Source organism: Uloborus diversus, chromosome 6 (genome assembly GCF_026930045.1).
Source record: "Uloborus diversus isolate 005 chromosome 6, Udiv.v.3.1, whole genome shotgun sequence".
Classification (NCBI taxonomy): Eukaryota; Metazoa; Arthropoda; class Arachnida; order Araneae; family Uloboridae; genus Uloborus; species Uloborus diversus.
Genome location: NC_072736.1, coordinates 18,374,799 through 18,402,031, shown reverse-complemented (window position 1 = coordinate 18,402,031; position 27,233 = coordinate 18,374,799). Strand labels below are relative to the sequence as shown.

General features: G+C 34.0%; 1 protein-coding gene across 1 annotated transcript in view; it reads left to right on the top strand.

Moving 5' to 3' along the window:
* LOC129223963 (U4/U6.U5 tri-snRNP-associated protein 1-like) overlaps positions 1–27,233 on the top strand; it is a 59,509-nt gene that overhangs the window by 16,562 nt on the left and 15,714 nt on the right. The window contains exons 4-13 of the mRNA XM_054858347.1: positions 977–1,130; positions 2,805–2,910; positions 18,538–18,612; positions 18,695–18,791; positions 22,985–23,124; positions 23,658–23,730; positions 24,075–24,154; positions 24,698–24,757; positions 26,863–26,963; positions 27,144–27,229. Coding sequence (XP_054714322.1) covers positions 977–1,130; positions 2,805–2,910; positions 18,538–18,612; positions 18,695–18,791; positions 22,985–23,124; positions 23,658–23,730; positions 24,075–24,154; positions 24,698–24,757; positions 26,863–26,963; positions 27,144–27,229 — 972 coding nt within the window. The remainder of the gene's footprint in view (positions 1–976; positions 1,131–2,804; positions 2,911–18,537; positions 18,613–18,694; positions 18,792–22,984; positions 23,125–23,657; positions 23,731–24,074; positions 24,155–24,697; positions 24,758–26,862; positions 26,964–27,143; positions 27,230–27,233) is intronic.

Here is a 27,233-nt window from a genome sequence, read left to right as displayed (position 1 = left end):
AAAGAAGAAAAAGAAAACTACTCTCACTTCAATTTTCAAAATCACGCTTAAAGTTTTGGTCAGAGTCAGATTCAACCTTGCTTTTTTCTTTATTGTGAACCTGGTTTCTTTCATTAAATGCTTTCAAATCATGAATTTGGGGAGCATTTCAAAGACTTTTTGTGCTAAATGAATTCTTCGACATAATTAAGAGCACTAAAATATAAAAGAAATGCTTTCAAAATTTCTAATGAAATTTTTAATGCATAATATTACAAGTATTTAATTACAAATTTTTAAAGTTTATCCAATTATTAATTTTTATTGATCACTAATTAAGGCAGTGAGAAACAAAGGGATGTAAGTGGCAAAATTTAAAATATGGAGATAACCAGTACAAATGGTAGGTGAACCTCTTCTCTGTCTTGGGACAAGAGACAGTACCAGTAGCCCTGGTAGGATTTACTCAAAACTTGAAAATGTCCACTTAGATCCCTTTGCTTCTCACTGCCTCAATTGATGTTTACGCAGCTGCTCCAAAAGCACTCTGATGTGCTTCAAAATAATTTTTTTCTACTCCGAAAAGTGCTCTAAAATGCTCATGACTATTGGCTATTTGGATCACTGTGGGAGGTTTCAGTGGTCTTTCATAGAGGATTTTCAAAAATTGAGTAGAGATAGAGTAGAAAATTGGTGCTTTAGAATTAAAAAAATGGTCATTAATTTGAGGTGGTTGCTCACAAAACTTTCACTGTAATAGTAACCTTAATTTCCAGATTTAGGATTCAGCCAAATTTCAGGTCCCATACAGGCTTAATTTAAGAAATCCTTACTTATATTTTGGAAATGCCTTTTACACTCAAATTTTTTGTCATTAAATTTATTCATACAAAGTCCCAAATATTTTGGACAAGTCTCCCCAATTTACGGCTTTTACTGTTGGCAGCTAAACAAGACTTTGTTTATATTTTGAGTTTATTTTTTATTTGCATTATAGGACTTGAAGATGAAAACTCAGAAAAGGACGTGATGAAGAAACCCGCAGAAGTTTTTGTCAAAACAGAAAATATAAGTGAGGTGAAAAGGTCTGAAGCCCTTCGAGAGAAGCTTAAAGTAATAAAGGAAAAAAGAAAGATTGAGGAAAAACTGAAGTAAGATTTCCATTAGCATGTTTGTCTTTTCATTCCCTTTTTCTTTTTATATTGAGACTAACAAATTACAGTGGACTCACGATGACTCGAAGCCTTATAACTCGAATATTCCTTAGTCTCGAAGTTTCTGTTCGGTCCCAAAATTGTTTAGTATTTTCAATACAAAATTGTCTCTTCATCTCATACCTACAACTTTTTAGTCAAAGTTTTATGATGCTTATGGACTCATTTTGCATTAAAATGTTGCTCAACATGGGTGCAAGACCTTCTGTCTGAAAACGGATTTTCGTCTTGGACAAAATTTCCGAGACGGAAGTCGGGACGGAAAGAAATTCGAAGTCTTTCTTTCAGTTTTTACTTAAAAAGGAAAAATTGAGTGTTTGAAAAATATGCTTTAATTACTGGACGGTTCCATAACCAGGAATTTGCATCGACATTCTCTCAGTTTTCCGCCATGGGATTGTTTTATTTGCAACTAGCTTTTGGAGGAGCGGCTTTTGGACTTGCACCGTTTGACTTTTTTTAGGTATAGCTCTGTTCACTGCTCACTTTTCCAACTCACTGCATTGCAGACCAAGGAGATGCTCGCTATTCTCCCTGATTTTTCGAAATAATGGGATCTAATTGAAAATTTACCTTTTCTCATGCTATTTTCGATCATTCTTTCGATTTTTCATATGCAGGGTTTTTTTTATACATTTTTTAAATATTTTATTGTTGTCATATAATATTTTTCGTTTCTCATTTTGTTTCTCCTGCTTTTCCACTTTGTATGGTTGGAAAATCTGCGTCCCATTTCTTTCTAAATTTTCCTTATACAGTGCTGGTAATAATAATTGCATCACCCTTTCATTTTCACAACAATGGGATTATGTGACAAGGTTTGGTCGATCCATTAACAATGAATGTATGTGCAATTCTGCAAAACTTACAAAATAAACATTTAACAGCAGGAACCCAATAATTGTTTACGTAGATCGGGGCTGTTTCCGGGCCAAGGCAAACTGGTGACCCCATGCTCATTTTTCCATTTCTGAACCTGCATGTAAGTTTAGAGGAAAAAAAAAGCTTAATCCCATGTCAATTTAAGTCTGATGGTAGAATAATGGTTTTTAAATTGCTACTTAACCAGTTTTGCCCTATGGTACAAAGCAGAATTATCCTGGAAAATGACGTTTGGAACTGAAGTAAAGTGGTCCCGGGTATTAGGAAACAATTTATCCTCCAAAATGCCAGTATACACCTGAGCGTTTACTGTTCCTTGCACAAAGTAAGCCCACCAACTCTTTTATCAGAAATGAATCCCCAAATCATCTGGGATACGGGATGATTGACTGTGTGTTGAATACAGTCGGGTGATGCAATTTTTTTTACCACTACTGTAATGTCACCTGGTTTTAAGGCCTTATGTTTCGATAAGGAGAGATCAAGAGCAAATAATTTATGAATGAAAAAACCTGTTTTATTATGCTCTTTCAATTATTACTTATTGAAAAAATTTCATTATTGCGATATTTGTGTGGTTCCCTCTTAAATGCTGAAATTGTCGCACTGGAGAGTAGTTGTGAAAAAAACGTTTCCTGACTGCATCCATTGAAAACATATAAAAATTATTTATTAAAATGCATAAACTAAATGTATCTGTTTTATAACTTTTTTTTCTTCTTTTTCCAGAAAAACAAAAGGAGTTGCAGACTCGGATTCGGAGGATGAATCGGCTGCTGCTTGGGTAGTCAAGCACCATAAAATATTGCAAGAGAAAGAGATGGCTGAAAAAAGGGTATTTTTAAAAATTGAAACTCATATTTACTTCAGAATAATATACCCAATTAGAATTAATTACTTACTAACATGGAAGTAGGGGAATGTGGGGCAAAATGAAATGGTTAAATATTTACTACACTTTTAGGACCACTTATCTATTAATATTTTAACTACAGTGGAACCTGCTTAATGGAATAGCCATTTTGAAACGAAAAAATATTCTAATAAGCCGGATATTGCATTAACCGGGATCAAAATAACAGATTACACTGGTTTGGTATGTTGAAAATGTATTACAGTAAGCCAGATATCATATTAACCGATATTCTAATAAGCGGGCTTGACTGTATGTAGTAGCATATGTAGTCTATTCCAGGTGAGAAAAAGTTATCTCTCAAAAACAAAGCATATGATAATACAAGCAATTTTTAAAAATTGATATTCAAATTGTTATATTCAAGTTTCGTACGGGTCATGGAAATCCTGGAAAGTCATTGGGAAAAAAAACAATTTCAGACCTGGAAAAGTCATGAAAAATTGAAATTTTCATTCAAAGTCATGGAGAAATGTCTTGGGTAAAGAGAAAGTAACAGTAGCTAAAAGAACATTAGAAATCTTGAGTGATTTAACAGTATTGCACAATAACAGCTATTAAAACTGGAAAATTGAACGTAACATCTATTTCATAATCTCATTGCATTCACTTCTGTATCAGCCGCTTGTCTTTTTTCTTTTTTTTTTTTTTGAGGTATGATTTTACTGCTTGAACATCACTCATTTTGAATTTGCCATCATTTTCAACACTTCTTACATTTTGTAATCTGTAGTAGCAAACTTGTACGTTCTTGATTTTACCCACTAAAAAACGCAATTCAATGGCATCCAAGTTTGTTTCCATCACTCATAAAAATTTTGTTACTAAACTCATCAGAGTTCATCATAATTTGTTGAATGTTTTAGAAAATGAAGATCTTCAGTCAGGCGATAGAATACAAAAATTGAAAAAATACAAAAATTCTAATATAATCGACTCCCGCTACAACGTGATTCGACCTACGCAAAATGGCTATAATGCGTTTTTTTCCCCAGGAAAGAATTTTTTACCTAACGCAAATTAATGGCCAGCAATAGGAAAACTTTTGGAAGGGAATCGTGCTGCATAAGTATCAACTTTGTTATTGACTACTAAAAATATTTTTTTCGCAAATGAACCTTCATTCCTTTTAATATTGCTGACAGCTGAAGTTTCCAGAGTGTACTAGTTTGAACATCGCTTTGTTAGTGCATGCAAATAACTCTTTCTCTCTCTCTCTCTCTCTCTCTCTCTCTCTCTCTATATATATATATATATATATATATATATATATATATATATATATATATATATATATATATATATATATACTCCTCATTTTCAATTTATTTTCTTCATTCTAAATGTGAAAGTTGATGCAAAGTAGTATGATAATGAAATGTAATGACACCTAAGACTGCTGTTTTATCTAAAGTAAGGTAACACAACAATTGGGCGTGAGTGACTCTTCCATACCCACAATTAAAAGTCAAGAAAGGGAAATTCGTAAAAGTTCGACGAGTAGTGTCTAAGCAAAACGCAAAAAATAATGAAAATGGAAGCTGCTCTTGTATTGTAAATTAAAGACACCTGGAAGAGGGGTGTTGCCATAGATGGAAACATTATAAAAGAACTAGCTATGAAACTGTATTTAAAATATATATTCGAATGACGGTTTGATCACGTAGCATAAATCATCATTATCTTAATTTTTTAAATTACAAATATCATTACTGGATCTACTGTACAGTACAATATAGTGCATTATTTTATTAGTATACTGTACATGCCATACTAGTTTATTTTATGTCCCTCTTTCCCTTTGATTGTTGATTTTGCATCGTAACAGTATTTTATTTTGAATAAAGCAGCTTTTTAAAAAAAATACAAATAAAAATTCCATTCTCGATGTACAAAAAGGTAATGTATAGTTAAGGAATGGTTTAAAACAGTTTGAAATGATGTTTACAAGTGTGTTAAATAATTGGATATGTTTATAAAAGTTTTTACGCATACCTTTTTCCACAATGCGAAATTTCAACTTACACGATGGGTCTTGGAATGCATCCCTCGCATAAGTCGGGACTCGACTGTACGCCAAAGCAGAAGTGCCCAATGTGCGGCCTGCAAAACTAATCCATACGACCCACTGCTACGTTCAACGTCAGGAATCAAACACTATATTCTGGAATTTCTGAACCTTTTAATTTATATGCTTTTAAAAATGGAAATAAGTAAACAAGTTCATTTGAATTAAAAGATTTTTTCCCTATTGAATTTTTTTTTTAATAAAAATCTAGTTTAGGAACATGAATTTACTGAATTTATGTGGCTTTATTTTACAGATCTAAAATACTGTCAAGTTATGTGGATGATTAAATGCACTGTTGACACTAAAAGCAACTTTTGAAGCAAATTTATTGAAACATAGTAATGACTCATTCAACTTTTGTCCCATTTTATTATCGTTTTGCCTATTTATGAAAAAAATATTAGACATTTTAGCATCATTAAATTCTGCTGTAGGTTAACTTTACTTAAACTTATATCAAAACAAATAAGAATGGCTTAGTTTTTTTTTGGTGTACACTGATTTTTTTCAATCTCAAGTAAGCGCTAATGCTTATTGCTGAAAATTGGCAAATTTGATATTAAACAGTACAATTCCATCCATGTAACAAGATCATGAAAATTTTTATGAAGTCATGAAAAAGTCATGGAATTTTTTCATCTAAATAGAGTTTGAACCCTGAATATTTTGGAGAAGTGAAAATTATTTTGATAATGTCAATTGATAAATTTCTTGTTATTAACTTTTTAAATATTAATTGGAACTTTCAAAAATTTGGCCCTGTATTTATGAATTTATTTATTTAATATTTAGCTGATATGTATTTTTAATATTTTTTACCATTAGTCAAGTGTATGTGGGGCGAAGTGAAACAATTTATTTCAATTACTTATACAATCATTTACTAAATTGCACATGTTCATTTTTTAACTAATTTATTTACATTCCTTCATTGAATAATTAACTTATAAATTTTATAAATTCATTTTGTCACTCATTTTCTAATTCATTCATTATTTTATTCACTCATTTATTTTCTCTCATGAATTAATTTATTTGATAAATATGTTTCATTATCTTTTCATTTATTAATTTAACCTTTTATTTGCTCATTATTTTGTTCAAAGATATTTTTCACAATCGAATAGAAAATATACATTTTTCACTTTGCCCCATGGAAGTAAAAGGGGAGGGGGAGATTTCTTTCCTTTTTTTTTTTTTTTTTTTTTTTGAGGGCGCAATATTCCTGCTAAAAAAATTAATGTTTAAATGCAAGTTTTATAATAAAATGCATTGTTTGTTCTTTATATACTGTTACGTGTTCGGTGCAACTTCAAACTTTCTTTAAATGATGCTACAGTTCTTAAGAAAACACAAGAGATTTATTTACAACTCAGGGGTCTGTCCAGGATTTTTCACAGAATCCCTTTTTTTGCAAAAAATCAAATAATTTTGTGAAAAATGAATTTATTTTGGGAAAAATCAAATAATTTTGCAAGAAAAAAATGTTAAAACAAAATTTTAGAATTTAGAGATGGCACAAACAAACTGCATCATTTAAACTTAAAGTTGAGTATTTTCCTCTTTTATGTTGAGAATATCATTCTGGGGTGTTTTTCTAGTATTTGGCGGGGGGGGGGGCGGCGTAATTGCTCTCTCAAGTATCAATATTTATCTACCATTCTACATTATGTTACAGTATTTAAAATAACTGTAACCAAAAAAGTAATAATAAAATTCAGACAAGGGTTCAGTATTTAACTTTTTGACCCAAGACACTCTTAAAAAGCGCAGAATTTTGTTTAAAACTTATAAAATCCGTCATTTTAACAAAAATAAAAAAGAGATTTTGTTTGTTTAACTCTTAACAAAGTATACTAAACATCAAAAATTCGAAAAATCGGATTCCCATAGCTGATACTAAGAGATCGCAATTCTCAAAGTGAAGGCATAAGTATAAAAACGGCTTTTAAAAGAAATATTTTGGATAAAATTATTTTTAAATTGCATTTTAGAGTCCTATGCTTATAACATTAATATCTGTGGACACAGTTGAAGCAAAAAAATAAATAAACCATCGATTCGGCATTTTAGTTTTTGACTCATAAAAGAAAATGGAATTTTGGTTTAAAAATGAAATGAGCGTTTTAACAAAAATAAAGAGACGTTTCATTTATTTGCATCCTAATAAAGCTAAGTTAGCTTGAAAAAAAAGTGTGATACTCATATCGGATGTTAAAAGATTGCATTTTTCAAAATGTAAACATCTAAAGAAAAAAAACATTAAGTAAAAGAGTTTATTTAAAGTTAATCATCCTTTTTAGCATCGAAAAATCAAACCCATATGTAATTTTCTCCCAAAATAACAGTTAAACATCACATTGCAGCACCTGCACCATAAAAACACAAATATTGACCAGCTGGTAAAATGATGAGAATATTTTCTAATCTAGTCATTATTAAGGTTTAATGCCAGACGCTAAGTGGTGATAATTTTGAAGTTGATAACCCTATCTGAAGCGATCATATTTTTTCCCCACCCTTACTATCCCTTTGCAGTTCTAAGTTCATATCGCTGATACATATTGTTATTATTATTATTGTTTATTAAATCCTGAGCACAGAGAAAAGTGCTTGCTAACACCTTTTCAGAAAAGTTTACAACAACAACACTGCTAATTAGCTGTGATAAAACAAACAAGCAAAATTATTTAAAATCAAACTTATTTTCAGCCGTTAATTTCATTCCAAGAAACAAACAACATTTATTTGTCAGTAGCAGTTATTTTTCAATTGCAGGAGCATCACAAGAGTGCAATTTTTTTCTTTGCAAAATTAGCAGATTTTGTATAAGCTGATCCCTCTAATTTGACTTTAAAAAAGACTCCAAAAATTTTCTATTTTGTTTTACAAATTTGCTCTTTCAATAATCAATTTGTAAAAGATCCGTTCTTGTTTATCAGAATTTTCTCAAGGGTCCATGTTGGTTGATCTGGATTTTGTAAAAGGTCCGTTTTGTTTGATCGAATTTTTGTGAAGGGTCTGTTAATGGACCCTAATATCCTCTTGCCAGACCCTTGCAACTATGTACAAGAAATATCGTTAACAACTGCTAAATGAGCCATAGCGATTAGCCAAATATCAATTAACACCGTAACCTCAATGGTAACACATGTATTTTCATCAAAATACACAAAAACTTAGCACAAAGGCTAATACACTTTCCAATGCAACGGCTGAAAACGAGACTCCACAGTTAGAAAGCAAACTTTCTCTCTCCCCCATTCACAAGACGCCTGGCTATTTATAAATCTAGAGAAGTTTCGACAAAATTCTACTACGTTCTACCAATATTTTTCATGTTTTCATTTTATTCAATCACGAATCTTATGAATCGGAAAGGGAGGGACCGTATACTTCATTCAAATGTAAGGGGAATGTTTATTCATTAAAAGAAACTATTTACAGTTACATTACTAAGATAATTTTAGATGAAAGATAAAGGAATAAATGCCAAATTTAGCCAGATTGCAACAAATTAATCTTAAAAATAATTACTATTTACAGAATTTGATATTGCCCCCTTCCTAAGGACTGCACATCCCGGGCAGTACAATCCCCAGAAAGGATGCCAAACTTATATCACAAGTTTACAGATACACACATTAAATAATAACCAATCAGACAGAGAAAACACAATAATAACAGGAAATATTAACTAAACATTAATAACAAAAATTATCTACAACTTTTATGTTATCAACCATGGTTGTTTACGTGATTACTTATGAACAGTGGCCATAGTATGGGTGTAATCAATCATAATGTACAACCCTAGGTTTTGCGTTAGGTGATTTATGGATCCTCACTACGACGTCACTCAGTCTTTGTATGGTTCATCCCAATGCAACTGCAATTTGGGTGAAAGACCTTTCCGACTGATGGAATTCCATAACCAAACCTTGTCACCTTCATGGAATTCATCTCCAGTGGACCTTGTGTCGTATCAAGTCTTCATCTTCTCCTCCCTGATTTTGATTCGCTCCCTTGAGAAATTATGAACGTCTTCCAACCGGGCCTGGAGATCCTGTATTTACTCCTCAGGCGATAAAGGCACGTTTGGAGGGCTACCAAAGATGAGATCACAAGGTAGCCACAGTCTCGTCCGATAAGCATTTGAGATGGGGCATACCCCGTAGTTTCGTGGACAGCACTGCAGTAAGCCAGCAGGAACAAAAGTAGCTTCTTGTCCCAATCCTGTTGATTTCTAGGGACCATAAGGGAGAGATTATTCAAGATTGTGCAGTTAAATCTCTCTACCATGCCTTCTGATTGTGGGTGTAGTGGTGTTTTCCTGGTTTTCTCAATTTTTAGAATTTGACATAGGCCCTTAAACACAGCAGAGATGAAATTCCTCCCCTGATCGGAATGAATCTGCAAAGGTGTTTTATATCTCAAGATCCAATGCTGGACTAGGGTCTCTGCTATGGTAGTAGCTTCTTGATCTGGAATGGATATGCTTCGGGCCATGTGGTGAAATAGTCAAGGAAACAAGGATGTTTTTGTTCCCATCAGCAGTTCATGGTAGAGGACCCAGGATGTCAATCCCGATTTGTTCGAAAGGAGCTCCAACTGTGTACAGATGTAGCTTCCCTCGGCTTCTTTTCTTTGTTCTCTTACGAGCAGCACAGGTGTCACAAGAATGGCACCATTTCTCAGGGTCATCCTTCACCTTGCTCCAGAAGAAGCGCTCTCGAACTTTATTTGAGAGTTTTCAAGACACCAAATCTCCTCCAGCCGCACTATATATTTCCTTCTGAACACCTGAAATCCTTGATCGGGGAGTTAGTATCTGCCACCTAGATGTTTTGCCATCGTCAGATTCCCATTTTCGGTATAGTTCGCTGTTCCATAAATGGAGTGAGTTCCATAAAGCCCAGTGTCTTTTTGTTGCAGGACTAAAGATGGAAACGTCCTGTCAGCTAGGTCGCCGACTGTCACTTTCTATGAACTCCAAAATTGGGTCTTCAAGTTGATCTTTTTGAACTTGGTCGTCACTCCATGGATCAGGTTCTGATGATGTTGAAGTCACTGTCACCTGATAGGCAGTAGGGCTCTGTACTGTTTCTGGATTCGGGAACAATACTGGCAGTTCTCAGGACAGGGTCTCCTTAATAAAGCATCTGCATTACCATTAGACAACCTTTTTCGGCGCTTGATCTCCATGTCATATTCCTGGAGCTGCTGATCCACCTGGCTATCTGGCCTTCCGAATTTTTGAAATTCTAAAGCTAAGTCAACGATGCATGATCTGTCCAAAGCAGAAACTTTCAGCTGTAGAGGTAATGATGGACTCCTTTCAGGTGACGCAGTAATTCCGCTCTGACTTTTTAAGTATTTACTCCGATAAGCGATGACATGTTCGTTGTCGTCTAATTCTTTAGATGAAAAACTCCGATCCCCTCGTGACTCGCATCAGTGTCAAGGATGAAAGATTTTTCGGGCTGAGGGTATGAGAGAATAGGCGTTGATGTAAGAGTCTCCTTCAGTTGTAGAAATGCATCTTTGCATTCTTTGGACCATTTAAACTTTTGCTTGCTCTCCATCAGCTTATGCAAAGGTTGTGCAATGTAGGAAAAACCCTTCACAAACTTCCTGTAGTACGTACAGAGCCAAAAGAAACTTTGCAGCTGATGGACGTTTTTGGGGAGACTCCAACTCTTGACTGCAGATACCTTTTCTGGATCTGTTCGTACACCCTCTGCAGAGATGATGCAGCCAAAGTAGCTCACCTCACAGCAGAATAAGTTACATTTGGACAGGCTTAACTTCAAGTTGACTTCCATGAGTTTTTGCAGCACCTCTCTAAGATTTGCGAAATATTCTTCGAAACTGCTTCCCTATGATGATATCATCTAAGTAGACCAGACAGGATCGTTGGAGAGTCGTCTTAGCACTGTCTCTGTGAGGCTCTCGAACGTGGCTGGTGCATTGCAGAGGCCAAAGAGCATCATTTTAAACTGCCATAAGCCTTGTCCAGTTGTAAACGACGTCTTCTCTCTGTCATCAGGGTGTATCTGTACCTGCCAGTAGCTGCTCTTCAAGTCCAGGCTCAAAAACCACTTGTGTCCGGAAAGAGTATCCAAGTTGTTTTCTATTCGTGGATGGGGGTAAATGTCTTTTTTCGTGATTTCATTCAACCGTCGATAATCGATACAAATCTGGTGGAGCCATCTTTCTTTCTGACCAAGATGATGGGAGAGGCCCAAGGACTGGACGAGAGGGTCTCAACCTCTTCCTTCTTGGCGAACGGTAGTCATCTTGGATGCTGTTTACTAGGGGGATGTTTTCCAGTGTAGACCCTATGCTGCGTTAAACTTGTACATCCAACATTGTCCGATGTAGATGAAAACAGATGCTTGAAATCGTCCACCAATTGTTCCGCAGCAGTTCTTTGATCTTTTGATAATGGCGCACTCCCAATTAACTTTGATGTCAAGGACTCAGAAGACATAGTTTCGGGGGGAATTGATTCTTCTAATGATGCAGTTTACTGGAGTACAAGTTGCCAACACTTCACCTTTTCAGTCATTCCTTGGCCTTTCACTCACTTTGGCATCTCTCACTGGAATTACATCCTTAAAAAGGTCCACAAGCATAGATGCTACCAGCATTCCTTTTGGGTTATTACTTAGGTTAGGGTATTCGATGAGGCCAAATCGAAAACTATCTTTCTTCAATGCAGTCAGGTATTAATGATTCTGTTCTAGAGGGTATGGTGAAGTCTATTTTGCTATTATTTGATGAGCAAATTTGCATCATTTTCTGCATGAAAAATGGCTAAGTCTTCTCTCATTGAGTGCAGCTCATTATTATGGAAGTCGATGGTAAAGTCAAATTTTTGTAGGAAGTGCAATCCGAGAATGAAGGGGTCTTTAATATCAGCTACGAATGCTGTGTGATGGTAAGTGACTTTCCCAAACACTATTTCAATGTCCACTTTACCTTCAATCTTGATTTTATCTCCTGTCCCTATCTGGAGACTTACGCTTGGCAATGCCCTCAACGGTTTCAATCCCAATTCACGAGCCTAGTCTGTCCCAATGATAGTCACATTGACTCCTGTGTCGACAATTAGTTTTTAGGGATTCCCATTTACATACGCGTAAAGGAAAAGTCCATTACTGCCACTACTAGTAGAGGAAATCTGCAGAGTTCTGGTGATGGTGATTTCTTTCCCTTGCATAGCTTGGCGAGCCGGACAACTCCTTCTCAGGTGCCTTTCACTACCGCATTTCCAGCACTTATGCTCTTGTTTCTTTTGGGCTGTTATGCTATTCAGATGTCTCGCCAAGTCTCCAAGTTGTCTCTTTAAGTTCAGCAAGATGGGACAACCTTGAATCCGACTAACCATCTTCCATGCCGCGGACTGTATGGCGATCCTTGTGGTTTGCTTGCTGGCAGCCTCCAACTTCATCGCATACACAACAGCGGATTTCCGGTCTTTGACATCCACCATCCATAGAGCCTTCTGGATCTCAAACTCTGTTGATGTAGTGGAGTGGCAGGTTGTCTGGAACATCTTCAGGACAGTCGCAAAACGCAAGATGAGACAGTCTCTCGATGTCCACCGCTAGCTCTTGCAGGGTTTCCCTGGTTTTCTGGAAACGGGACTTCAACTGGAGTTGGCTGAAATCTTTCTGGCACTTCTCACCAAAGCGCAGCTCCAAAATCAGATGTGAGGGCGGTGAAATCCAGTCGCTGGCTGTCCGGAAGAGTCTGTAGAATGTCCGCTGAGTTACCTCTCAGGGATGCTGCAGGATGGCAGACCTTGGTTACACAATCCCACCCATTTGCTTCGGAAACTATTAGGAATCGGGTCTTGTACACTTGCCATGAAGACTTGTTGTCAAATTTGGGGAGCTTAATTGAAAGTCGTGTAGCCGAATGCATTGTCTGCAGCACTTCTCTTCCAGGCATCACCAATTTCCTTTCCAGATCTTTAAATATCTCCTCTTTAAGTAGATGAAATTTTCTATCTTCTTCCAATTTATTTTCTACAGCGTTGAATCGGCCTTCAAAGGTATTCAATTTTTCTTTGATTGCGTCAACCCTATTTTCTATTACATTCAATTTGTTTTCCATTACGTTCTTGACTGAAGCAAGGTTGCTTTTAATTTCTTCCTGGTATGCAGTAAACTGCTCTTGATGAGAAATCAATTCATTTTTCAATTGCTCTTGATTTGCCGTAAAGCTTTCGGTCAAGTCACTTTTCACAGCATTAAGGCTATCAGTTAAATCAGTCTTCATTTCACTTTTCACAGAGTTAATTGCTTCCAATAATTTCTTCATCAGTTCCTCTATTGTGCGAGTTATCACCATAAACTCAGGTCCAGTCTTTATGAAAAAAAGGCCAAGGTCACAGTTATTCCAAGAAAGTCCTGAAGAAACCCCACGTTGGGCACCAAATTGTTACGAGTTCGGTTAAACTTTCTTTAAATGATGGCACAGTTTTTGAGAAAACATGGGAGATTTATTTACAACTATGTACAAGAAATATCGTTAACAACTGCTAAATTAACCATAGCAATTAGGCAAATATCAATTAACACCGTAAACTCAATGGTAACACGTATTTACATCAAAATACACAAAAACACACCGCAAAGGCTAATGCACTTTCCAACGCAACGGCTGAAAACGAGAATCCACAGTTAGAAAGCAAAATGACTCTCTCCCCCCATTCACAAGACGCCCGGCTGTTTATAAATCTAGAGAAGTTTCAAAAAAATTCTACTATTTTCTACCATTTGCTCATATTTTCTTTTTATTCATTCACAAATCTTATCAATCAGAAATGGGAAGACCGTATACTTCATTCTAGTGTAAGGGGGATGTTTATTCATTATAAGAAACTATTTATAGGTTATGTTACTAAGATAATTGTAGATGAAAGATAATGGAATAAACACCAAATCTAGCCAGATTACAACAAATTAATCATAAAAATAATTACTATTTACAGAATTTGTAACAATACTGTAATTTTCAAAACAAATATCCAATTTGTTCATTTTGAAAAAGCTCAGGCATCTTATCTATACTTCGTTCCATATTCCCCTACTTAATGCAGAGTAAAATGTAATACAATCATTGTTCTGATGCTGAACACCAGTCCTAATGATTTAAATTAATTGATTTTTCACTATAGCCTTAGAAATTTTCAATTTCATTAGTTCTGGCTACTTTATATTCAGTACAACCTTTCTTCCTTATTCTTAATTATTAAAATCTTAATTCTTTCTATGTACTTACAGGGTTTGTTTTTAAAGGGTTTTGTTTTGTTATATGCATTCATAAATACGTGTGTGTATATTTAAGGAGAAGCAGGGCTAATGTGAACAATTTTTTTCAATCATTTATTTTTCGAAAAATATTATCATTTTCTCAGAACAAAAACTCCCCCATGATTGAATAGTCTTTTCTCTGTGTCATGAAATTTTATGAGATTTTTTAATTTAAAGGTAATTTTTTTTGTAAGTAAAGAAGATTACAATTTAAAGATAACACAATCCCCCCCCCCCCCCCCCAAAAAAAAAAGAAGGCGAATTTTGTGGAATTACATTTTAAATTGGAACATCTGCTCTGAAGGAATGTGAATTTCATCAAAATATGCAATTATGATTGGAACAAATTGAAAATCTTTCTTCCTCCCCCCCCCCCCAAAAAAGAAATATTAATCTAAATATGCATTATAGTTGAAATGGAGTAGACAAACCCCCTTTACTTGAAGAAAAAAGGATTCAAATAAAATATGCATTTGCACATTGCAGCCATTTAGGGTAAAAATCCTTTTTCCTGAAGAAAAGAATGAAGACAATTCAATTAAAAAAGTGCCTCCCTCCATCAAAAAAAATAATAATAATAATAACAATAATAATTAAATTACACATTAAACTTCAAGCAAAATAAAATATCTCCCCTCGGGCCGGTCATTTAAAATTTTTCCAGATAATCAAAAGGCATATAGTCAATGCATGTAAACTCGAAAAGCAACAAAAGTTACCGCCAACTTTGTAGACATATACATTAATTTTTCAAAGGCGAAGGAAGGGAGGCAAATGCCCTTCCTGACCCTCTTAAATGGCGGATCTGTCCCCCCCCCCCCGAAGAAAAAGAAATAGCAACTGTAAAAAGTGTGTTTTTCTCAAGAAAAAACACTTGTAACACATGAGTTCATGCATTGCTGAATTTAAACCCGATTCTCGTGTAAAAATCATCAATACTCATCAAATGATGTATAGAGATAGCGTGAATATAATAAACCAATCAAAACATCTTCGAGATTTAAATCAGCAAATTGGAAAATTCCCCATCTGACGTTTCTATTTAAAAGAAAAATCTTTGGCGAGCGCCAAAATGAGTGAATACTGACGATCATGGTAGTGTGCTACATCAAAGATTGGCAGAAGAAAACAACGCATTGTGTGGAAGCATTCTGTGCAGCAACCCTGTATTAATGGGGAAGACTTTTTTTGCTTTGCTTTCCTTTTTCGCGCTTCCGCTGCAATCTGCAAACGCAAACATGTTTGAATTTGTTTGTGTTGATCTGAGAAATGCTTACGCGTGCACGTGCTGACTTTTTTAAAATTATGTTCAATTTTGATTAAAAAATGGCTTATTTGCTGTGTGACAGGTCTAATTCTGGATCAAATTATGCGGTAATTTTATTGATTGATCGTCATTTGGATTGGGGTGCATATATTATTGAGAACCTTTTCTCCTAGGGGGGAAAGGGAGTATTATTTGAACTAAATTCGCTCTTTTTTTTTTTTTTTTTTTTTTAAGGGAAGGGAGATTTAGTTCTAATTATTTTGCACTCTTGATTTAGATTCATTTTTTCTTGCGGAAGGGATATCTGTTTTGTAGTAAGTCTATATATTTTAATTTAATTTTTTTTTCTGGGGGCTGGATTTTCTTTTTATTTTAATTAAAATACAAATTTTATTTGAATTCAATTTTATTCTGGAAGGAGGGGATATTTCTTTGTTCAAATTGAAAAAGCATATTTTAGTTAATTATCAAAATCTCAATTAGATTTATGATAGTTTTAATCCCCCTCATGGTGGTAAAGGGTTAAAGTGATGAGAACAGTGGCGTAGCGTCGGGGGGGGGAGGGGCACTTGGCCCCCTCCCCCCAATTTGCTGGACACTTAACTTTGTCCCCAGAACTATAAAGAATTAGCACAAAAATCAAGAAGAGCATTTTTTCTAATTTGTTTGCCCTTAAAAATGCATTTAGACAATCTTTGCTACTGTTAGGGTGGAAAAGCGGTCTGGGTGGGCCATTTTCTAGATTGAAACTTGAAAAGCACAGTTTTCTATTTTTTCTCCAATTACATTAAGGGGCAGGGGTCTTGGGGGTTCTCCCCCGAAAATTTTTCAAAATTGATTGTAGTCCAAAAACAGTTTTAGACAATCTTAAAAGATGTTTAGGGAAGAATAGATCCGGGGATCCACTCCCAGAAATTTTTCGAAAATAAACAATCTTGAATATGTAATTGTGGGCCATGTTTAATATTGTCATGAAGACGAACATTTTTTCGAAATTGGAAATCTAGAAACAAAATGTTATTCGTCTTTCAATAATGCTAGGGGGAGTTTTCAGAAGCTCTAACCCCTGTAATTATTTGCAATTCAAGCCCTTAAGTGAAATTTAAGGCTATATTAAATGACATTGGCACTAGGAGGGAAGCTCTCCCATAAAATTTTTGAAGTTAGTTGTTAAAACGAGCGGTTTTAGACCATCTTTGGTAATGATAGTGTAAGAAGAGGTTTGGGGCCTGTCTTCACCAATTTTCCAATATTGAAATTCCAGAAGCGCAATTTTAGATGACTGGCTGACCCACATGAAGCATTTGCACTCTTAGGAAGAATTTTCTGATTTCAATTCAACCACGAGATGCTATATACTAAACCAATGTAGTAAAACAGCAAAATTAATTAAAATTTAGGCTTCTACTTTGTTATATCGCATGCTTTGTTTGTTTATATCACCGGCTGGTGGCGTGATTGTTAGGTGCTGGCCTTCTACTCCTGTGGACCCAGGTTCTGGCCTACCTGAGGTGGCCAGTCAGTGGATTTTTCCGAGATGCAGCAAATCATCAGCCTTATGTCATATGATTATGCGGCATGTAAAAGATTCCTAGGGTATTCGATTAGCTTAAAATTTCCTAGGCAAAATTATATTCCTAGTGCAATTTCGGATCAAATGAGAACCCAGGTGCCTCCATCTAGTGGAAACTGGGCGTAAAAAAAAAAAAAAAAAAAAAAAAAACTGTGTCACCTTAATAGTGACTCACGAAAAACATGATTTGTAGGGGAGCGCACTAGGTCTGGTTATGACCCAGATGCCTCTTGAGGTGGGTCTCTTATACAGCCCCATTGAAACAAAAAATAAAAAAACTTTGTTATATCCAATCAAGCCAATTTGTCTTCGCTCTCAACTGTGAAGTAATGTGCAATAAAAATAGGAAAAACATTTTTTTTTTTTTTCACAAAAAAAAAGAGGCAAGACTAGATTCATTTTTCATCAATAGCAGACACGATGAGGTTTAAAATGAGGAGTAAAACATGAACTTTGATAAAAGAATAAATAAGATATCGTGTAAACGACAGAAAAACATGCTAGAGGAATCATACAAGATGTTCAATCATATTATCAGAGTTTATTCGAAGACTCTTCTCAGAAATATTATCAGAATGTAAGCCATAAATGCGAAATTTTAGACAGTCTTTGGTGATATTATAGAGGTAAGGAAGGTTCGGGGACCTTCGGAATTCACTCTAAGTCCTAAAAATGAAATTTCAGACGCATGTTTAAGGATGGGGCAGAGGGCTGTTTTTCGAGAGTTTGGGCAGGGGTGCACACCTAGATGCTTCTTTCGCAAGTCGAGCATCTAGGAGTGCGCCCCTGCTGCCCAAGCAAGTTACGAGTTCTTAGGCAATTCTAGGCCATCTTTGATGGTGATACCGATAGGAGAAGACGTGGGGTTCGGAAACTTTGTCAAAGTCTCAAAATTGCTCTTCTAGGCTAGGTTTGATAGTGTGAGTTCGGGGCCTCTCTGTATACATTACCATATATTATTTAATTAATACTATAACTGTACTGCTGTAAAAAAATTTCAAATTCATGTTCGTACTGTCTGACCACCGATGAGATGGTAAGGCAAACATCTGATTTAGAGGCGGAAATGAAGACATATTTATTAGTTTGCAAAGATGCCAGCTTTTGCAAATGTGTGTTAACATCTAAATTAATCAGAGGCCCATTAAAATGAGCGAAACATGTGCATCTTTTTTTTTCATTTTCCCCCTCATTAAGATAGACTCCCCTTAACTGGCTATTTGCCAATTCCATAGCAATAGTGGGCAGACAGTAACCAAGTAATATTGAATTTACTTTTTAAATTTATTTATTTATTATAAATTCAATGTAGGCAAAACTATTAGAAGAAATGGATGCAGAGTTTGGAATTGGTGCGCTTATGGAAGAGGAATTTGACAAGAAAAAGGTTTGTTATGCTTGTGCTTTAAAATAAAGATGAAGTTTTAGTTCCTACAATTTTGTTTAAATGTGTCTTTTTACCTTTTCAGAATTACACTTCAGACAATTTGAAGGGGTTGAAGATCAACCACGATGTAGGCTCTTTTCAAGAAGGACACCAAATTATTCTAACTTTAAGAGATAAAGGTAATTTTTAAAGTATAAATCTAGTCCCAGGGGTCATGTCATGGCACAGACCACGCCATTGAAATATTTAAGGGGAAGTGTTTTAAGGAACATTTTCCATCTCTTCTGTAAGTGACTCTTACCCTTGTGAGTCTTTATTAGTATTGGGAGGGAGGGCGCACCATTGTTCTTGGGGAGGGGAAAGGGGTGGCACTCTGCGAGAAGGAGCAATAAAAAATGAGCACAAGATTTGCTTTTTATGTTATTATGACTATGAAGCTAAATTTACCAATGTTTAAAGTCAACCCCATGTTCTGTCTTATGCTATTGGCTATGTCAAGAACATAAATAGGAATAGACAGAGATCTAGTCAAAGTTTTTTATAAGACGAGAAAATACAGCATGATTTTTTTCTGAGGAGCATGAAATTCAGTCTGGGGAAGTAAAATATGAATACTCTGAGGACCATAATAGTGATCAGTTCTTTGAAAAACTAACTTTTTAAGTGTAAAATGAAGGAAGGTTGGGGAAAAAAAAATCTCCTTTTATGATTCTTAAAATTTAGAATGTTTGACACTCAAAGACAAAAAAAAACATTCAAATGTAAAGTTAAATGTTCCAATTGTATAATATTTTGTTCAATAAAGTGATTAAAAATACATTACACAAAAGCTACATGTTTCATTGGCTCCGGAAAAACCTGGAGTTGTCAGGGAATTTTCCACTTTTGCCTCCAACAATTATTTTTCCAATTTTTTCTATGGGAATTTTGTACCATGAGATCTAATCTTCATTTTTATCTATGTTTCCTGAAAAAAGTTTTAAGTTTTGAGGCAAAATGACGCTACAAAATATATTTTCTCTTGGCTCCCTTAATAGGTTTTTCACCTCCAGCTCAGGTAATTCCTATTCCGGGCTGATGAATGCTGAAAAGCACGAAACTGCAGTCCTCGGATGGAATTACAGTACGGTGTATTTTAAGTATTTGGTCATAATTGTAGCTTTTTAAAGATTATTAACTATTCATAGCTATTTTTATGCTACAAATTCAAAAATCTGCCTTAAATTGTTCACTTAGTCACCATATTTGGTCATTTGCAAGATGGAAGTAGATGTAAATTTCCAAAAACAGAATTGGATGTTTATCTGAGTGAACTATTGAAAATAACATGAAATATGCAATAAATTATGTATTTTTCAAATTCATTATTTTCTAGAGAAGAAAATTTTTAATTTAAATGTAAGCATCCTTTAATATGTGAAAGAAAAAAAAGATGATTATTGATAGGCTTGCCAGACGTCCTGGTTTGACCGGGACAGTCCCGGTTTTCAAACAAAATTCCGGCATCCCGGCCGGTTTACTTCCATGTCCCGGAATAGATAAATTTGATTACAAATGACCAAAAAATCTAAAAATAATTAATTGGGAAGGATTATCTAGGATAATTACTTTGCCACTTGTGGCATTGACTTGAAAAACTAATATTGATTAGCTTGTAAGGATTTTTACAACAAGATTAAAACCAAAAAATACTAGTCCCTGCCAGTGAAAAGTACGTGTAAATATTGTTCAATTTTTTATTCCTCATTCAAAGTTTCTTCTTACTAAAATAACTTGTAGATATCAACATACAAGAAGTAAAATTTTTAAATTTATCTGCTTGTGTCGTTTCGTATTGTCGTTATTATGTTTATTGTGTCGTTCTTGTGTTAGGATCATAATTAGTAACCATTTACTCATAGCATTGAGAATGAACTTCCCTGTAAAATACTCTGAAGGCCATTCAGGGGTGCGTACCCTTTGAATACTCGTGATGCTGGGGAGGGGGGGCATTCGGGTGTCTCAGTTGAACATCTCAGAAATCTGGCGAGCCTAATTATTGGCATCGGCCTATGATTGATGGAAGTTGATTTTTGTTATGGTACGCCGATTGATGCAACAAGTTAATCATATTTTTACTGATAGTTTTGTATTTTGCTCAATATGTTTTGTGTTGTATAACTAATAAGAAAATAAAAAGAAGTATTGTAAACCAAAAGTGAATGCTGAAAGATTGCTGCACGATTACAGCGAAACTCTAATATTAAGCATGACACATGGTATCGATGAAATGCTAAAATAAGTTGAAAGTGCTTTGCTTTGACAAGTAGTAAATGAACGAAAACAATTTTGAACCAAATGTTAAAAAAAACTTAAATGTTTAAAGAAAAAATCTGAGGATTTTTTTTTTAATCTAAGGGGAAAATTTTCGGTTCTTACGCATTGCTACTTCAAACAATATTAATTACAGTCGAGCCTCCATATATCAAACTTCCACATATCAAAATTTTCTATGTATCGAAATCCCAGCAAATTTCAATGTTCATTGGATAGAAAAGTTGTTTCTATATATCGAAAAAATCTCTATATATCGAAAAAAATTTCGAGACATTCGTAGATATTTTTTTTTTTTTTTAGACTGTTTGTCTCATGAAAAATGCAGGTTAGGGGAGAAAACTATGTTTACTAAAAGTTGCTAAGAAACTCATAAGAAATCTGGGTTTGAGGGGTGTGTATAGGTCGTTGTTCCGTTCTGGAGTTCTTAAATTCCCTCAAGTTTATTTCAAATCTTAGTTGTAACCAGTAACACTGTAAAATCAGTTTCAAGTTATCCTTTTTGTCTGTTGATTATCAATCCTAGTCTTTTCAGCTTCAGTAAAAATCGTTCAAGTTAGGTAGATTGATTTTTTACTTTTCTCTCGATTACATTGTCAAAACGAAAACCCCCTATGTTGCGGATCAAATTGAACTGCCGAAGAATGAAGATGTATGAAGGCACAAAAATGTAATTTCTGTTAATTCTTCAATTATTAACTTTCGTTTAATCCAATGCTCGTAAAAATTAGAAATTGGGTTTATGCACGAAAATTAGCTTTTATTTTAATGTTTTAGGAGATTTTTAAGATAAAATAAGATCGTTTCTATATATCGAAATTTCTATGTATCGAATTTTTTCCCGGCAATTTGCTACTTCGATATATGGAGGTCCGACTGTATTTTGAAAATATTGTTATTTAAACTTAATTTTGAATGAAGCAAGTAACCTGGAATTTTCTAACCTGGAAAAGTCGGGGAACTCTTTTAACCATAAGCGTATGAACCCTGAAAGCTTGATTTTCGGAAATGTATTTCTGATTTTTAGTGAGTGCAATACATTTGTAGAGACGTTGAAAGCTTCTGTTTGGATAGGTGTTTTCAAATGTCTTTAACCTCTTGAATAATGACTAGTTTGAATTAAGTGCAGTGTTTTCTAACCCTTTTTTTAAGTCGATCACTCTCCTCTAGAGGCAGACCATCACCCTCCTCCCCCTTTCTACTCAGAAAAAGCATAAGCTGGTACTAGTAAGAATCATTGTTATTAAAAATATAAATATATAATTTTAATTTGAAGTAAATTGTATAGAATAAAACAATTTTTTCCTACTTTTCAATCACTTTTTAACTAAATAAATAAAATTCTCTTTTTTTTCATTTAATTTACAAAACAAACTGTTAGGTATTTGAAGGGAAATACTTAACTAAAATCATTTAACGTAATTGTCATAAACAGAAGTGCATTTTTTTATGAAATTATTTTCTTCCAAAAGTTTGAAACTGGAAGAACTAAATTTCCCAATTTTTTAAAATTAAAAAGAAAAAATTTGGATTCAAAAATTTATAAACTTGGCAATGAGTGATAAAATACTTCCTCAAGGTTCAACTGAGGTGTGAGGAGGAAGCTGATGAACTCAAATTTGTTTCATTTTCTACTTGCGATTAATTGTCGGAGCTCTGAACAACTAGGATTCGTATACTTTCAATTTTAATTCTCGCTGGCTTTTTAATGATTGTTTTCCTTTTTAAATGTTCTTCCCCCCCCCCCCCCCCAGCTCCCCTCAAGAACTTATCACCACCTTGAGGAGTAAAATCACCCTCAAGTTGGGAACCGCTGATTTAGTGTCATTTTAATCCTGCTTCAATCGTAACTAACATGTCGTACCGGTTGCAACAATGATGAAAAGAAAGACTTTCCAAAAAGCAAAAACACTCTAAGCCTCTTTCAACAGAAAACTTTTGTAAGCATTCATTAATATGTGGTCCCCAAGCCCTGTAAATTCAAAATTTTCTCAGGTTTTTGTCATTCATTCCGATTTAGAATATTTATGTTTCCTAATACAGAGTGAATTTTTTGCAGGTGTCTTGGATGAAGAAGAAGACATGTTAGAAAATGTAAATATTTTGGATAATGAAAGGTATGCTAAGAATGTTGAGAACAAAAAAAGAAAACCTGATTATCGACCATATGAAGAACCTGAATATGATGAGTTTGGAATTGTAAGTTGGTGTTCTTTTTATAAGATAAATGGCCTGTTTTGTTTCTCATAATATAATGAAAATGCAATTTTCTATCGCACTCCAATGAAATTTTATTTCTAAATAATGCCCTGTTTGTGGTTGTAATATAATGGTTTAATAAGTTAATAACAAAAACCCTAAAAATAGTTTGAATGTTTTAATTCTATTTTTGTTTGAGAACTAAACTTAATTTTTCAAATCTTCATTTTTTTTTCTGTTTTAACCCCCTTGCTTTTCTTTTCTCGTTATTAGTCATGTAATTTCAATCCCTCCTTGTAAATAGTTTAACTAATTAGTCAACTTTAAGAGGGTCAACGTAATAAATTTACACTTTTTAACTCACTCACACACTTTTTTATTCTCAAATTGTTTTTATTTAGAGTTTTTTTGTCTCCCAAAATAAAATTTTGTTAGAAAATGATTAAACAGATCTATTAGTTAGCTAGATTAACCCTTACGTCTCTTCTTTTTTTTTTTTTAATTCTTTTTTATTGGTTATTTTTGTTTTTAAGCTCAAGAAAAAGAACTTATTGTCTAAATATGATGAAGAAATTGAAGGAGAAAAAAAGAAATTTTTCAAAATAGGTAAGTTGTTTGTCCATTTTATTATTATAATAGGGTGCTTAATCCTGGGCAAGCCTACGTTGTGTTCAGTCCAAAATTTAATTTTTCCATTGTTGTCCTATGCTGTACAGTGTCTATTTAAAGTATTAATATGTTTAAATTGCTATATAATTTTCAGACTTATATCGACTTCTGTAAATACAATATTATGATATTGTGTGACATAATAGTCTCCAGCTGTACAGTGAAGCACTGTTTATATGTGTTAAATGTTAATGACTTACTTTATGTATAATTTTTTGAGCATTATAACTGCTACACTGGCTGACATTACTGCTATATTGCATATGTAACTTTTTTTACAGGAACTCCAGCGGCTACCAGTTATGTTAGCAAAGAGCAAGAACTTGAACTAATACGAATGAAATTAAAGCAACAGAATGAGGTCAGTAGTTGTTAATTAGTAATTGTCCCTTTCAGTTAAGTATATTTTAATAGATTTGAGCAGCAGGGTTGCCAGCTACTGCGCTTTTTGTGGAGTTGCTTCGCAAAAGTGGCGAAATTCCGTGACTCAGCAAAGAAGTTATTTTGCTCCGCATTTCCCAGCTGAACGTTTTCAAGCTTATATTTAACTATTATCATGTCAAAAATGAAACTATGGGAAATTAAAGATTCTTATACTCAAAGATTAAAAAAGTGTTTGAAGCTGTTTTATAAATAATTTTTTTTATAATAGTGCTTAAAATGATTAATAAAGCTCTAAAACATTTTTAGATAAGCAGTTTTAGTTATTTTTATTGATTATTGTACAAAATATGGAACTGCTCCGCAAATTTTCAAATTGCTCCTCAAAATCACCACACATGCTCCTCAAATTGTTCCTCCAAGGTTGGCAACCCTGGAATAGCTTTTTTCTCTCTCTCTTTCTTTCTTTATGTCATTTATCTATGTGTATGATTTTAATATTCAGTTTCACTGTTTTGTTTAGATGACTCTCGAAATGCCACAAATGAAGTTGGCAAATGAATATCTTACTGCTGAAGATATGGTAAGTATTTTCTTGTTCAATATTAATTTGCTCTATTTTTAATAACTCCAAATTTCTATTGGTACCCTCGATTTTGAGACATTACCACATTTTAAGGAAAAGGTCGAAAACATGAGAAAAATATAGTTTTAGATGATATTGCTTGCAAAATGTAGGAATTTAAATTTCCAGCTTTTGCCAAAATTCCAGCTTTTTCTGTTAATTTTTAAAACCTTTCCTTCTTTTTTGCCACTTTCAGTCCTCACAGTGCTATTTCTTTCACTTGAGAGATCAGGCTGCACAAAGTATTTCACAATTAATTCATTCGTAACTTTTTCCTAGGCAAGTTTTACCTATTGTGCGATTGTGAAATATGATGCAAATAAATGAATGCCGGATTTAGTTAACTCGCTTTTGCTGTTTACTAACCATTTGGATTCTCTATTTTTCCCCCTTTGTGGTTTGCTTTGTAACTAGAACTGAGAAAGGTGTTTTTTTTTTTTTTTTTTTTTTTTTTTTTTTTTTTTTTTTGCAAAGTGAATCATCGATATACCAGAAAATTCAAGTTTTCCAGGTTATTGGTCTCTTATTTCCACCAACACGCAATCGGCCCAAGCAAACCAAGTCGCTTTGATTGGTGCGGTAAAACCTATTCTCGAGTCTCCTCTTATTGAATAGAAGCTAGGGTGGTGTGGGTTGTCGAGGCAGCAACCCTTCATAGATGTTTCTGCTTGGATTAATCTTGTTGAATTCACTGCTTAATTTGCTTGGGAGGACTGCACGTCACTGCTTATTTCCAGCATGTCAGCTGCTGCAGGGTAATACAGTATATGTATAAAATGTTAAGGAACATGATGGGATCTGTAATACTGTAAACTCTCATTAATCCAGACCCTATTAATCCAGACTTCTCTTAATCCGAATAGCCATTTAGATGTACATACTTTTAATAGAAGGCGAGTTTGTGCAAGTATTAAATTTGTAGGGCCTTTTTTTCCATTTTGATAACGTATTTTTGTACTTTTCCCTTAAGCAGTATTATATTCCACTCTTTTAATTCAAAATACAATTTTTATTGTGTACAATAGCTTGTTTATGTACCTTTTCTCAATTTATGGGTTATTTTGTTTAATCTTTACTTTTCATTAATTGGAACGACCTAGATCCTCTATTATTCTGGATTAATGAGGTTCTACTGTATAACCAATTCCACAGTACATTGTGGTGTGGCATAACTACAACTGTATTAAATGTTCTTGCTCAAATTCTTCTTTTCATAATATAATTACAGTCGGACCTCCATGTATCGAAGTAGCAAATTGCCGGAAAAAAATTCGATATATAGAAATTTCGATGTATAGAAACGATCTTATTTTATCATAAAAATCTCCTAAAACATTAAAATTAAAGCTAATTTTCATGTATGAAACCCAATTTCTAATTTATACGAGCATCAGATTAAATGAAAGTTAATAATTAAAATTTAACAGAAATGACGACATTTATGGGCCTTCATACATCTTAATTTTTCGATAATTCAACTTTATCCGCAACATTAGAGGATTTTTGTTTTCACAATGTAATCCAGAGAAAAGTAAAAAATCAGTCTACTTAACTTGAATGATTTTTACTGAATCCAAAAAGACTAGGAATGATAATCAACTGACAAAAGGGATAACTTGAAACCGATTTTACAGTGTTACAGGTTACTACTAAGATTTGAAATAAACTTGGGGGAATTTAAGAACTCCAGAACGAAATAATGACCTATCTACACACCCTTCAACCCCAGATTCCTTATTAGTTTCATAGCAACGTTTGGTGAACATAATTTTCTCCCCACTTCATTTTTAATGAGACAAGCAGTCTAAAATGGAAAAAAAATCTACAAATGTCTAGAAAAAAAAATTTGATATATAGAGATTTTTTCGATATATAGAAACAATTTTTCTATGTAATGAACATAGAAATTTGTTAGGATTTCGATATATAGAAAATTTCGATATGTGGAAGTTCGATATATGGAGGTTCGACTGTATTAATTTTTAAGTTAGATTTAGTTGCCTTGTATTAGTCTGTGTTACGTTTTGCTTTGGTGATACAATAGGTGCTTCCTGACTCTCCAGGTGCAGTTCAAAAAACCAAAGAAAAAGAGGAAAATTCGAAAATTGAAGGCAGACGATCTTTTGCCCGAAAATTTGGATGAAGAACGAGATATGGGGTCCAGGTAACATGTTCTTATGATGGCTTCAAATTTTTCAAATGTTTTTGATTGATTAGCTGAAATTTTTAGTGTACTTGCAATAAATTATATCAAATATTAAAAATGGAAGATCAATCGTTTTTATTCATAGATCAATCTTACTATTCTTATGACTTGTTTCCTGTTTTAAAACATAATTTTTAGGAGGAAGAAAAGGCCTTATTCAGAAGAAGATAACGTCTTTAGTGTCAAAGCAGATCCAGATAAAATTCCATTAATTGATGATAATGGTAA